At 45.9% G+C, this 14,903-nt stretch overlaps 1 protein-coding gene across 1 annotated transcript in view; it reads left to right on the top strand.

The window, feature by feature from the left end:
• LOC115473360 overlaps positions 1 to 14,903 on the top strand; it is a 47,995-nt gene that overhangs the window by 29,136 nt on the left and 3,956 nt on the right. The window contains exons 11-15 of the mRNA XM_030208249.1: positions 4,292 to 4,337; positions 4,429 to 4,494; positions 4,653 to 4,712; positions 5,201 to 5,283; positions 10,140 to 10,234. Coding sequence (XP_030064109.1) covers positions 4,292 to 4,337; positions 4,429 to 4,494; positions 4,653 to 4,712; positions 5,201 to 5,283; positions 10,140 to 10,234 — 350 coding nt within the window. The remainder of the gene's footprint in view (positions 1 to 4,291; positions 4,338 to 4,428; positions 4,495 to 4,652; positions 4,713 to 5,200; positions 5,284 to 10,139; positions 10,235 to 14,903) is intronic.

Genomic DNA, 14,903 nt, shown 5'->3' with positions numbered 1-14,903 from the left:
TAAACTTCTATCATATTTCTCGTCATTTGTTAGAGGCCAACCAACACCGAACCTGCCACCAAAACTGTGCCGAAGCTGAAAACTCAAGTTTGGTTGTGTGAATGTCAACCAGTGAGGACTGCTGGGAATTGTCAGCTTACAGTCTGTGGTCCTCTGATAAACCCACAGTATTTTTCTCCTTGGCATCTTAATTATCTGGTTCATGCTCGTTTAACTCGATTGCCTAGAGCGGTACTACATAGTAGTCTTGTGTTTCAACCCCTTTGGGTGTTATGGCAGGAACTGCTTGTTTACTGGAAATAGGAATCGAGTGGGTGATGCAGAGTTCCCCTGGGATGGAAAATGTGGCGTTTAGACATTCGGAGGGCTGGGGCATTGTTCTGTTGGAACATTTGATGAAGGAAGATGGTTCTTTTCTCACTGTTCATAACTTCCAGCAACGATGTGCTGTTAGCCCAGGGGATATTTTTGCATTTCATCAAGTATCCCATTATCTGGCCTCCTTACCTAAGGATAGTTTAACACTACAATTCGGGGCCTCCCTACAAGAATTTTTGGAGGGCGATGCATTGGGTCAAGTATTTATTTCCTAGTTCTTTAAGGCACTCTTGTGTCAAGCCTCAGCTCTAGATTTGTGCATGGTTGCTGAATGATGGGAGTGGGAACTGGGAAGCACAATCAGCCCTTCGACAATCTTGTTGGTCCTTAAGGCAATGCCACAGTTTGTTTACAGTGCAGAGTTGAGGGAAAGCCAATTTAGAGCCATCCACAGGGCCTATTTTTCTCAAATGCAGGCGTATCTTGCTGGTTGTGCTGAAATCCCTACTTATTTTGAAGTGTAACCAGGGGGATAATTCATTTTCTCATGGTCTCTGGACATGTACGGCTATACAAGTATTTTGGGCAGCTGTTCTGGCTTACTTCCACTCGCTTTTGGGATACGCTTTAGGGCTCACTATGATGGGTGTGTTGTTCAGCTCCTTTTCCACAGTGGGAAAGAGGTCCTCAGGGATTAAGTACTTGGGAAAAATGTATTCTCAATCATTGTCTTTCCAATGCTCCACCATCCTTTTGGTATTGGAGGAATAAATTACATGAGCTTATGTAGTGGGAGACGCATCTTGTTCCCAGAAGGAAAAAGACATTTTTGTCAGTGTGGGGTCCCTACTTAACAGCAATTGTCTCCAAGGGCATGTAGTTCAGTTCTTAACAGGTTTCACACAGAACACTGTTTGCTTTTCGGATGATTTTCCAAGGGGGAGAGGGGGTAGGGGTTTAGAAAGTTGGGTGGGAGGCAGATTTTAGGCTGGGGGGGGGGGGTCTAAGAATTTGGCACCACAGTGTTGCTTTTCCACTTTCTCAGGTTCTGCTGTATTGTATAGTTTTTGGAGGGGGGGGGGGGAGCATGGTGTTATTTGTGTTAAACCTTCAATAAACAGATTTTCAAACAAACCAAAACTGAAATTCAGTTGGCCTCTAGTATGTGGATAGTATATTTATTATTATTATTTTTTAGTATAGCTTCAACCGTTTTGCCCACCATCAATGCTGGGCTCACCAGTCTATACTTTCCCAGATAACCCCAAGCATCCTTTTTAAAAACTGGAACTGCACCAGATGGACTACATAGCTTTTACAGAAGTCAGTCCTGGTCCTGGCGGAGGTGTTTAATGCCTTTATTCAGCGTGGTCGGTTGCCCAGCCATCTTAATATGGTGCAGATTATAGTTCTCTTGAAACCAGGTAAGCCTCCAAATAGGCTGGAATCATATCATCCCATTTTCGTTAAACCTTGAAGCACAGCCACAGGTGGGCTTCACATGTAGACGAGCGATTTTCTAAGAACACGTGGGGGATTTTGGCGGCTTTAAAGGTGTTGTGTTCGGGGGGGGGGGGGGGGGAGAGGGATGACTCCTGCTCTCCTAATCAGCTTTGATGCCGAAAAGGCCTTTGATTGGGTGGTGTGGGGGTTTCTCTATGGTGCTCTGAAGGCTTATGGCATAATTCTATCAGGCAGTTGAGACCTTATATGCCAATCTACAGGCACAAGTTTATACTAATGGATTACTCTCTGAATTGTTCCCTAAAGGCGCAGCACACATCAGTGTTGTCCCTTTTATCCTCTTCTTTTTGTCTTGACACTTGACCCATTGCTTTGGGAACTTCAAGGTAATCCAGAGATCTGTGGTGTGCAGTTTGGGGATGCCCTTTTTAAAACCGCAGCCTTTGCAGATGACCTGCTTGTTCTCCTTACCGAGCCCCGCTCCCCTCTTCCTGTTCTTATGGAAAGTCTTTGTAAGTAGATGTCTCAGGATTTCAACTAAACTTGACCGTCTGAGGCGTTGGCAAGTTTGGAGGCCTTGCATCATTCCTGGGGCACTGCCTTCCACATGCAATGGGCTCAAGGGTTCTTTCGTTATCTGGGTATTCAGTTACCAATAGGATCCAGATTCTCTGTATAGCTTAAATGTCATTAAGTTGCTCTTTAGTGTCCCCAAGCAACTGGATCAGTGGAACGCCCTTCCATTATCTTTATTGGGTAGAATAAATTTGTACCACATGGTGATCTTTCCTCGCTGGTTATATGTTTTACAGTTCTTACCTATTTGTTTGTTGTGTTTCTGAGGTTCTGTTGGGGAGGTAAGAAACCTAAAGTACAATGGCGGTTTCCTTTGGGCTCAGGGGAAACTGGGAGTCCCGGATATGAAGTAGTACAGTCAAGCGTGTTTGCTTTGCTACCTATGGGATTGAATCCTTGGAACTTCCACTTATACAGATGTAGCCTTAGTAAGGGCCTATTTTCGTCCTTGATGTGAATTACCTGCTTCATGCTCCGTTGGCACCTGTGCAAGAACATCAGAGCGTTTTGTTTAGACCCTTCTGATTATTATGGAGAGACTTGCTTCTGTTCTGGCAGCAGGAGCCTTCTGGTAGTGTCTTGTTGCCACTGGGAGGGTAATGCAGATTTCTTGCCCAGGACTGACATGGTGTTTCGGCAGCTGGGGGAATGTGGTGTTTCCCTAACATCTGGTTAAAGCAGACAGGACCTTTCTTACCAGGAATTTTTGCAACTGTGTGCCCATGGTCCGGCAGCTACTTTTGCATATATTCAGCTGTTCCATTATTTGGCATATCTCTGCCAGCTCAGAGTTTAGCTCCGACCTTGGGGTCCAACTGAGAGAATTCTTAGAAGGGGATGCTTTGAGTCAAATTTCCATCTCGTGGTTCCATAGAGAGATCAATCGACGTGCCCCAGTTCTGGATCTTCAGAGCATTGCAGAGCAGTGGGGGCAGGACTTAGGTAGGCCAGTTTGTACTCAGATCTTATCGGCTGTTATTCAGGGAATTCCTCGCTTGGCTCATAGTGCAGAGTTGCAGGAGTGTCATTTCCGAACAGTGCAAGTGCATAGAGCTTATTTTTCTCAGCAACAAGCGCATCATGTAGGCGTGGTAGATACCCTGTTGTCGGAAATGCGAGATGACCAATAATTCATTCTTTCATAGGATGTGGCTGTGTTGGAGAATTAAATCACTTTGGGGAGCCGTCTTTACATTTGTTCAGTTGGTTCTTGGACGTTGTTTGGGTTTTACATTTGAGGGCATCTTTTTTAATTCTATTAGTACTTTGGGAGTCGGAACCTCTGGTGAGAAGTTACTTAGGGGAAGTCCTGTATCCTCGGCAAGAAATGTATCCTCAACCATTGGTTATAGAATTATCCACTGTCCTTTTGGTATTGGAGGAACAAGCTCCATGAACTTATGATCAGGCAATCACAGGTGGCCCATTTATCACTTTAGATGCAACAGAGATTTCTTGCTGTTTGGGATGCCTATCTACAAAAGATTTCACCTACAGCACATAGTGAGGGTTTCAATATGTTTTCATTAGGTCACTAATTGGCATTCATGATTCACGGGTGTCAAGCATGGTTAGGTGTGGGGTTTCTGCTGGAGGGCTTGTATTTTCTAATTTAAGGCAGGTAGAGGTTCTAAGAACCACAGCCCCATTCACAGTAGTTGCTTTTTGTGCTAAGTACCTTGACTTCTAGGAGTGTTTGGTAGTTGCCTGGGGGAGGGTTTTTTGGGGGTTATCCTATATGTTGAAATTTAATAAAAAGATTTGCAAATATTATCACAACCCAAAGTTTCAAGAGAATGCAGGGGTTTTGTATGTATTTTATGGTTCTATATTTGGGGGGGAGAAAATCTGTACATAAATTCTGTTGGGAGAGGTAACCCAGTCTTGATTCTTCTAAATATGTGGAAACATTGTGACCTCTTGTTCTCCCCAGACTTATGTACATGCTTCGGTACCTGGGCCAAGCCAGTGTTGGGCTGGTGAGTATTCGTCTATGATAGTTAAGAGGATTGTATTTATTTTGGTTTTGAGTAATTTTACATTGTTCATGTTGCATTCCAATTTTTGCAGTATGGCGGCAAAGAGGTGCTGGATGCAGGCATCCCAATGGTGTTGGAGCAGCGAGCACCATCTAGGGTCAGTTCCTTAAAACATAGTTTTACACATGGTGTTGTAGACGGGGAATTTATAATGTATTGGGCTCATTTATCTATTTATGGTCAACCTTCAAATAGTAGAACGTTTTCAGGCTCTTTTGTACCAAAACAGAAAACAAGCTTGTTTCATTTATTTAGGAAGTTTTGTTTGATGTGAAGGAAACAGAAGTTATTGTAAAAGAGAAAACATCTTCTAAGGTAAACAGAGTTTTACTGCTATTCAAATCAGAGCACAGTGCAGACCAATGCAGGTTTCCCTGGTGTCCAGAAATCCAAGGTAGCCATTAGTTTTCATCAATGAATAATGAAATGATCAGCAACACCAACCTTTAGAAATTTCCCTCCAAGCACAGGAATGTAGTGCACTACAATCCAGCACTTATTACACTAATAGACCCCACCATTTTTTAATGCTGTCCATCACAAAACATTTGCAGTTATGATTGTAAACCGCTGAGACGTGCGAGTTAGCCTTGGCAGTATAGCAAATTTTAATAAACCATATGATTCTAATGCATTTCAGAATTTTCTAGAACATCTCAGAATTGAAAAGCTCCCTTAGACACAAGTCCCCACCCCCTTATGTTGTTCACCTTTTACTAGATAAGCAGTTTGTCATTTAGCAAAACTTGACTATGACCTGTAACCTGATTTCTATCATTGATGTATGTTGTCTCATAAAATAGGTTCTGTTCCATTACCCTTACCCAGAAATCTCTTGTGTTGGCCGCCGTCTAGACAACAATAATATTTTTGCCTTTTGCATAATGTAAGTATTCACACAAACTATAATGACAAAATATTAAAGTTTTATAATTGTATTGGGCCTCCTTTATTTGATTTTATTCCTCACTCTTTTACCTGTCTAAAATTCATTCTCTGAGGACTAGCAGGCCAGTTGTATTCTCACATCTGGGTGAGGTCATTCAGCGGAGCCTGGTGCGGATGCTGACTAGCTAGATGAATGTAGAAATTTCAGGCAGGGTCCAACCGAGCATGTGCTGTTGCTTTCCCACTCAATGTGTGAGCATGGGTCCCTCACTATTTTTCCTTGGAGCAGAGGACATATTATTATGTTCTCCTCTCAGTGCATTTGTTCTTTGCTTTACTAAGTGCCTTCTCGTGCCGGTATTTTTGTCTCCTTTGCGATTATTTTATCCTTCCTCTTTATTTTATTGTTTTTGGGGGGTTTTTTAAGTATTTTTGGCTCTTCAAGTAGCCTTTCTTTTTTTGCAAGTTCCTAGGCCTGCTTAGCCTAGAGCTCCAACTTCAATTTAAATGCTGCCCTTTTTTACGGTTCACAATTGAGAAGTTTAATTGGGTGTGATTCTTTTCTCAGTGTCCAAGACCCCCAGTCGCTTCAAAAGGTCGGGACCTGTCAACATCAGACTCAAGACAGAGGGTGAGTACTGGTTTAATGTCATCCTCGTCGGCACCGAAGGACTGCAGTGATAAGCTTCAGGGGAAGACGAAGAAGCATAAGCACTGGTCCTCTTTGACGCATGGTGCCAGGAACTCTGGATCATCAGCATCACTGGTACCTGAGTAGGTGCCGGCACCTGGAGGAGCGCAACCCTCCTCCCACTGGTACTGATATGCAAGTTTCCAAGCAGCCAGATTCCAGTTTGGCACTGAAATCATCTCAGGCTGCATCTGTCCCCGCTCCCTTGTCTTTGCTGATGCCTTCCTTCAATAAGTGGTACCAAGCCATGCTCGGAGAAGAGATAGGACAAATTCTGCAGTTGCAATCTGCTCAGGCATTGAGGGCACTTGCACCAACTGCGGATCAGCCCCAAATTCTTCCTGAGGCTTTATCCGTGCCTGTAGAGAAATCCTTGGTGGCGGCGCCTGAAGGGTGTCGACATCAACCCATGTAGTACCGTTCTCAATGCTGCTTCCCAGAGTTTTAAGGTGGAGCTGTACATCATTGCTTTTCATGGAAATGGTTCCACCGAGCCGGGGCAGGTACAGACTCAGTCCAGTCTGAGAACAGTGAGGAGTCCGATTGTTAAATCACAAGAGGATTGTGATATATTTCCAAAGGGCCATTAAGAGACTGGGAGACTGGGTATCCAAATGGCAGATGGCGTTTAATGTAAGCAAGTGCAAAGTGATGCATGTGGGAAAGAGGAACCCCAACGATGGCTACGTAATGCAAGATTCCACAGTAGGAGTCACAGACCAGGAAGTGGATCTAGGTATCATCGTTAATATGTCGAAACCCTCTGCTCAGTGTGCGGCAGTGGAGGCTAAGAAAGCAAATAAAAAAAAAAGATGTAGTGGAATTAGAAAAGGTACAGAGAAGGGTGACGAAAATGATAAAGGGTATGGGATGACGTCTCTATGAGGAAAGGCTAAAAGCGGCTAGGGCACTTCAGCTTGGAGAAAAGACTGCTGAGGGGACATGATATAGGTCTATAAAATAATGAGTGGAATGGAACAGATAGACGTGAATCGCTTGTTTACTCTTTCCAAAAATACTAAGGCTAGGGGGCACGCAATGAAGCTACAAAGTAGTAAATTTAAAACAAATTGGAGGAAATATTTCTTCACACAACGTGTAATTAAACTCTGGCATTTGTTGCCTGAGAATGTAGTAAAAGCAGTTAGCTAAGTAGGGTTTAAAAAAAAGGTTTGGATAACTTCCTAAAAGAAGTCCATAAGCCATTATTAAAATGGACTTGGGGAAAATCCACTGCTTGTTTCTAGGGTAAGCAGCATAAAATGTACTGTTTTGGGATCTTGCCAGATACTTGTAACCTGGGTTGGCCACTGTTGGAAACAGGATACTGGGCCTGATGGACCTCTGGTCTGTCCCAGTATGGCAATATTTATGTTCTTATTTCTTCTCAGTCTTAGGGGGTACTACTTTCTGATCCAACTCAAGAAAGATGTAAATATCCACCTGAGGATCTCTCACTGGTTTCGTCAAGGAGATGGCTTTCTGCCATCTCATTTAGAGACTGAAAAAGAGCCCAGGTAGAGATGTTATTTGTTCTGGACTATGAGTCACCTCCTAAGGAAGGTATCATGGTACTGTTGCACCCAATCCTTAAACATGCATTGATAACTAGGAATCTCCCCTTTCACTGCAGGTCACACTTAAGAAGGTGGAAATGCAGTATTGTATCCAGAAGGCTCCAAGATTCGAAAGGGCACAACTGCCTCACCACTCTGTGGTTGTCAAATCTGTCCTCAAATGAGTTAGGAGCTCCAGGAATCATGCCTCGATTCCCCCACGCAGAGAGGCTGGGACACTAGACTTATTTGGGAGGAAGACTTTTAGGGCCTCAATGCTTATTGCCTGCATCCAGTCCTACCACCTCTACACGAACTTTACTTGAAATCTTTGCTACATGGTACACTTAGTCTAGTGGATTCTCTCCCTCAGGAGCAGGCCGCAGATCTTAGCCAGTAAGCAGCTGGACTGCAGGAAGTATCTTGTCAGGGGCACTTACGATTTTTTTTATATTGCGTCCAGACTTTCCACCATGGGTGTGAGGTTCAAGAACCACTGGTTCATGAGAGTTTGGTGGATGTACCTTGCTGGGACAAGGTGAAGGTCGCTAACCTCATAAAGAAACAAACTGATAGCATGCAGTCACCATGTCAGCAATCTCCAGCACCTCTTCTAAGACATTTTTGGGTGGGCCTGGCCAGTGGCCCTATTACTCTCAAAGGCATAGGTTTTTCTGCCGCCTTCTTAGTCTGCCCAGAACACCCAGGCCCAGCATTTTCAGCCTTGCCAGTCCCAACCTCAGAAGACCCATCCGGCTCCCCAGTCGAAGCAAAAGGACGAGTTTTTGACTGACTCCAGGAAAGCATAGCTGCACTCGAAGTAACTGTCCCGGACCGCATAGTGGTAGGAGGGAGACTGAAGATTTTCCAACACTGATGGCTCCTTGTAACCTCTGACCAGTGCATTCTTCAAATAGTCTGTCTTAGTTATGCCCTGCATTGGCATCAAAGACGACCAAAATGCCCACCGCGTGCATTTTTCATTGGCTCTTAGCACAAGCAGTTACGTTTACAGGAAATCTCTGCCCTTCTACAGGCTAGTGCATCAAACCCTTGCCACCAGGGAAGAAATTCTATTCCAGGTATTTTCTTGGCCCTAAGAAAACGGGAGGATTTCATCCCATCCTACACCTAAGGGCCCTGAACATATTCCTGGTCAAAGAAATGTTCAGGGCACCCTTCTCCTCATGATTCAGAAAAAGATTGGCTATATGCTCTTGACTTGCCTATACTCGCATTTCAATACTTCCTGTCACAGGAAATATCTCGGACTCCGAATAGGGAAACACCACTACCAGTATCGCATTCTGACGGTTGGCCTCACAACAACTCCCAGGTGTTCACAAAAGGTCTTGTGGTAGTTGTAGTGTATTTGCGCAGCCTGTTTCCCTATCTGATTAATTGGCAGCTCCTTGTGCCTCTGGGCAAGTCACTTAACCCTCCATTGCCCCAGGTACAAATAAGTACCTGTATACAATATGTAAGCCGCATTGAGCCTGCCATGAGTGGGAAAGCGCAGGGTACAAATGTAACAAAAAGAAAACCCAGATGGGGGCAGGCAAATGCACAATTTCTAATTGCCTAGCAGATTGCATCTCCTTAACTTTGGGCTGACTGTAGAGGGTCATGATAAGGCTTATAATGTCAGAGGCATGGCTACATTGGTAGCCCACTTGAGGTCAGCCTCCACAGAAGAGATTTGCAAAGCTGCGACATGGTCTGCTGTCAAACATTCATAGCTCATTACTGCCTTGAGGATACCCAACGTAACAGCCAGTCCATTCCAGCAGAATTTGGTGTCTAGAATCCAATTCCACCCCCCAGTTTTCTTTGGTTCCAGGTTGCACATTTATAATGAGTATGCAAATAGTTTCAGGTTTACTTCGAGGCCTGCCATTTTGAGTCCCTATCATCCTAGCATTGTTTTTGACGAGTCTGGTAGCTAGGAATGCCCAGATGTAAGAATACAACTAGCCTTCTTGTCCTCTAGGAAACTGAAGTTACTCACTTACAGCAATGTTTTCACACTCCCGCGTGTCAAATGGGAAGGTACCAGCACATGCACCGTGGGATGCTGCTACTAATTTCTACATTCATCTCACTAGTCAGAGTCTGCACTGGTCTCTATCAGATGATGGCACCCAGATGTAAGACTACTTGTCCTGCTGTCCTCAGAGAACATCTACTACAGGTGAGTAACTTTGCTTTTCAGTCGCTGCTGGAACAGGCAATGTTATAGAGGATTTAAATTTTGCAAAATATTTCTGTTTGAAACTAGCTAGGTTGGGCAGTGTTATATGGCTTCTTGTACATCTATCTTCACCATGCAGACCTATGCCATCATCTCCCATGTAACAGCATTTGTGGAACATAGCCAATGACAGCATATTCATATCAACTGGCCCCTAATTTGTTGTGTCTGGCCATTTTGGTCAACATTATTAGAGAGCCAGAGAATACTTCAGATCACTTTTTGTTCTCTTAACCCCCGCCCCCCATAGGCACCCACTAAAGCTTTGAAAGCTTGCATACTAATGCTGTAGGTCACATAGAATGGCAAATAAAAACAGGTTTTTATTGAGCTTACACTGAACTTGTCCCTTACAGGAATTCCTCCGAGCCTGTAGACCAGAGTACTTTCGAGTGTCTGGTGTTTGAAACACATTCTGCTATGGAGTGTGAAGAGATTATAAGGAGAATTGGTGAGTTTTTTTTTTTTACATATAGAGTTTAAAAATGTAAAGCAAGGATTGGAATTTGGAAACTTGTTCCTCCCTCCAGATTTAAAGTATGTCCTTTTCAGTTATGTGTTGTAAACTAGATATCAAGCTGTGACTGCTGCTGTTTGCATTAGAGGTCATGCGCATAGCAGTGGCTGGGGCTTTCAATCCTTCACAAGTTGGAGACTGAGTACAAACTGAACTATACGTAAGCTATGCAGGCCCCAGAAAGCCGATCTAGCAGTAGCAAAGTCGATGACTCCTAAGCTAAAACAATCAGTGCAGCAAAACTCCCCCGACACTCACAGATAACGACAGAACACTACAGCCATCGAACCAGTATAAGCACTGTCCCCATCACCCAACAGGTAAAGAGACCTCCTGATTCAGATGAAACAGAGACCACTTTAGGGAGGAAGGAAGAAGGAATACAAGAAATACCTTGTATTTAAAGAACTGGGGGAAGGAATCTCTGCAAAACAGATCCTGCAACTCCGACCAGAGACCGTGGCCACTACAAGTATTTATTTATTGCATTTGTATCCCACATTTTCCCACCTATTTGCAGGCTCAATGTGGCTTAAGTACACTCTTCAAAGTCCTTCAGTGTACAACACAAAGGGCACTGACCCCCAGTTCCCACACAGGAATCAGCCGACACACCAGCAGCCTAAAAAGGCGCACGCCTCAAAAAGGCAAGCTCAAAGGACAACCCCGAATGAAGCCCCAAAACCAGGCCTCAGCTGCCAACTCTACTTTTAGCGCGGACAAAACGAGACCCTTATCCAATCCATCCTGCCAAAAAAAGGAAAAAAGTAACGGAGGTATTGAGGGCCAAAGTGGCACAATAGACTGATCCACAGACCCGTCATCAAAAATCCACCAGACACAAACATAGCCAAGAGAAATAGACCTCTTTCTTAGAGTGCAGCCCAGTAGCACCAACAGGGCCTGAAAAACTTTTCTTCAACAAACGCGCTCTCAAGAGCCACACCGCAAGAACGAGCCAGCTCGGACACGAACACCCACCCTGAGACAGAAGGTCCACTACTGATAAGAATGCAAGCAGCTCGTACCCCAGGAGAGAATGATGATATCTCCGTACCAGGGTCTACGAGGCCAGTCTGGAGCCACCAGACCGGCATGCTGCTGAACCCATTGAAGAACACGGCCAATCAGGGGCCACAGGGAAAAACCATAGAGAAGGCTGTCTGCGGAGAAAGGCTGTACAAGCGCATCAAGACCATCCCTCCACTCGACTGTTCTGCCTGCGACTCAACAAACAAGGCAACTGAGCATTGGCCACGGTCGCCCTCAAGACTGGAAACCCCCAGCCACTCACTACTCAAGAGAACGCCGCTGGACCCTGTTTCCATTCTCCAGGCGATGCCTGCTGAGAAACTTCACCTGAACTGTGGCATTGTCGGACATCACGTGCACCGCTGTGCCTTGAAGAAGATGCTGGACCGCAAGACGTGCCAATCGGATCGCTCTCTGTTACAACACATTTATCGAGCTACCAAACAGTACACTTCCCAGCCTACCAAACCGGCATCCATCAATTCCACTGCAGAGAATCCAGACTCATGCCCCCCCATCAATAAAAGATGGGCAGAGACCAGTCCCCACACCAGAAGCCGATCCTCCAGGGAGTTGGACCGAGGAGACCAGTGTCACAAAAGCACCAACTGTAGTGGCCCATCTCTAATGAAGGCACCATGGAACTTAGGACCTGAAGATACTCTTGGCTGGACCAGAGACTGCACCTTCCAAATGCTGGCCTCAGAGAAGGGGGAGGGAACCCCACAACCACCTCTGCCCGTTTTGGTATCGAAATGAACACCCAATTACTCCCAAGGCCTGAGATAGCAGGAGATGACTTTGCCAGAGTGACCACCCAGCCCACTGATTGAAGATGGGCCTCTCTGGCCATGTACCAGGAGCACATCAGGGCCGACTTTGCTCTGATAAGCCAGTTGTCCAGATACAGATGCACTAATACGCCTTCCTTGCACAATGCAGCTGCCACCACCACTATGACCTTGGAGAAGGTTCGGGGGAAGAGAGCCATGGTTAACCCAAAAGGAAGTGCACAGAATTGATAATGTCCCAAAAATGGCAAAGTGAATGAAGTGCTTTCCAAGGTGCTCGACAAGCAGACATCACAAAAGACTTCAATGCATAGCAGTCTCAACCAACCTCGTGCTACTGATCCGAGGTAATTCAGGTCAACTCCCTGTAAAGTCCCACATCCTCACCGCTAAGGGAACCAAGGACTGGACCCTGATACCTTCATTGGGCAGACCTTGCCAGGATGGCTGCCAAGGGGCCCTGCCCCCCCCAAGGGCGGTACCCAGGAAAACTTATGCTGAGCCTCGCCTCCTCTACGACACATATCCTGAAACAGAGACTTCTTAGGCATACCTCTGGCAGCTGCCAGAGGCCTATCCGCTGGAAGAAAAGGGACCTTAGTCTCACTTAAGCTCTTCACCAATTTATCCAGATATTACCCAAACAAGAAGCCCTGGAAGGGGAATTTCCTGAGCTTAGGAGAAGCCGTGTCCGCCGACCAGCCTCGGAGTCACAACAAGCACCTGGCCGCCACACTAAGAGCCATGGACTTAGAAAAAGCAGGAAGTAGGTCGTAAAAGAGCATCAGACAAGAAGGAAGCACTCATCTGCAACTTAGCGGCCCAATCAGAATTCCTGTTCAAAATGTGTTCTGACCAATGAAAATAAGACTGTGCAACCAGTCCTCACAAACAGCTGCCTGCACGCCAAGATGGCCACATCAAAAAAAACTCTGCTTAAGCAGAAGTTGCCAACTTATGCTGGGTGTCCCGAAGGGTTGTGCCACTATATTTTTCTTTGTAACTGCAATGACTACAGCATCCACCGTAGGCATCGTCCAAAAAAAAAAAAATAAATAAATCATGATCCTGTTTTATGATACAGAAGATGAACAAGCAACCTTGCCACCTAAAAAGGAGCATTGGGGGGAAGCCCACTGCACCTGAATGACATCCCTAATTTCCTTGCGCACACCCTTAAAAAGCTGGTCAACCTCCCTGGGGGCCTCTGGCAGAGCCTCCTTGAATCGTAGCACCAATGACACCTGCGAAATGAGCTCCTCAGGACAGGCCTTGTGCCCCTGAGACTACTCCTGGTGTTCAAGGTCCTCATGCTCAGACCTGGCAGTCAACAGCTCAGACACGAGAGGCAGCACATTCCATAAGGTCCTCCCAAGACCCTACTACTACTTAGCATTTCTATAGCGCTGCCAGGGTTACGTAGCGCTGTACAAGTTTCACATGGGGAAGGACAGTCCCTGCTCAGGAGAGCTTACAATCTAAAGGTTACAAACTATGTAGTCAGTGTAGGTAGCTTACAATCTAAAGGTTATAACTAAATAGCTTATAATCTAGAGGTTACAAACTATGTAGTCAGTGTAGGTAACATGAATGGGGAAAGTGGTTAGGCGCCAAAGGCAAGGGAGAAGAGATGGGCTTTGAGTAAGGACTTGAAGATGGGCAGGGAGGGCGCCTGTCGTATGGGCTTGGGAAGTCTGTTCCAGGGATAAGGTGATGCGAGGCAGAAGGGGCAGAGTCTGGAGTTAGCGGTGGTAGAGAAGGGTACAGATAGGAGTGATTTGTCCTGAGAGCAGAGGTTACGAGTGGGAACATACGGGGAGAGGAGGGCAGAGAGGTAGTGGGGGGCTGCAGATTGAGTGCACTTGAAGGTCAATAGGAGAAGCTTGAACTGTATACGGTAGCGGATTGGGAGCCAGTGAAGCGACTTGAGGAGATGGGGTGATGTGAGAGTATCGGTTCACGCTGTAGATAAGACGTGCGGCGGAATTTTGGACAGATTGAAGGGGGGTGGGGGGTAGATGGCTGAGCGGGAGGCCAGCGAGAAGAAGGTTGCAGTAGTCAAGGTGAGGTAACGAGCGAGTGGACGAGGGTTCGGGTGGTCTGTTCAGAGAGGAAAGGGCAGATTTTGCTAATATTATAGAGGAAGAAGCGACAGGTCTTAGCTGTCTGTTGGATATGGGCAGAAAAGGAAAAGGGAGGAGTCGAAGATGACTCAGAGATTGCGGGCTGAAGAGACAGGGAGGATGAGGGCGTTGTCCACAGAGACAGAAAGAGGGGGAAGAGGAGATGAGGGTTTGGGTGGAAAAACAAGGAGCTCAGTCTTTGCCATGTTCCAGTTTCAGATGCCGGTTGGACATCCAGGCAGCAATGTCTGAGAGGCAGGCCGAAACTTTGGCCTGGGTTTCAACTGTGATGTCGGGAGTGGAGAGATAAAGCTGGGTGTCATCAGCACAGAGGTGGTACTGGAAAGAAACCATGTGATGAGATCAGCAAGCCCAGGGAAGAGGTGTAGATCGAGAAAAGAAGTGGTCCAAGGACAGATCCTTGAGGAACCCCAACAGCGAGCGGGATGGGGGTGGAAGAAGTGCCGTTAGAAAATATTCTGAAGGTGCGTTGGGAAAGGTACGACGAGAACCAGGAGAGGACGGAGCCCTGGAACCCGAATGAGGACAGTGTGGCAAGAAGTAAACTGTGATTGACGGTGTCAAAGGCGGCCGATAGGTCGATGAGGATGGAATAGTGACCTTTGGATTTGGCAAGGAACAGGTCGTTGCAGACTT

Source organism: Microcaecilia unicolor, chromosome 6 (assembly GCF_901765095.1).
Source record: "Microcaecilia unicolor chromosome 6, aMicUni1.1, whole genome shotgun sequence".
Taxonomy (NCBI): domain Eukaryota; kingdom Metazoa; phylum Chordata; class Amphibia; order Gymnophiona; family Siphonopidae; genus Microcaecilia; species Microcaecilia unicolor.
This window is presented reverse-complemented; position numbering and strand designations above follow the sequence as displayed.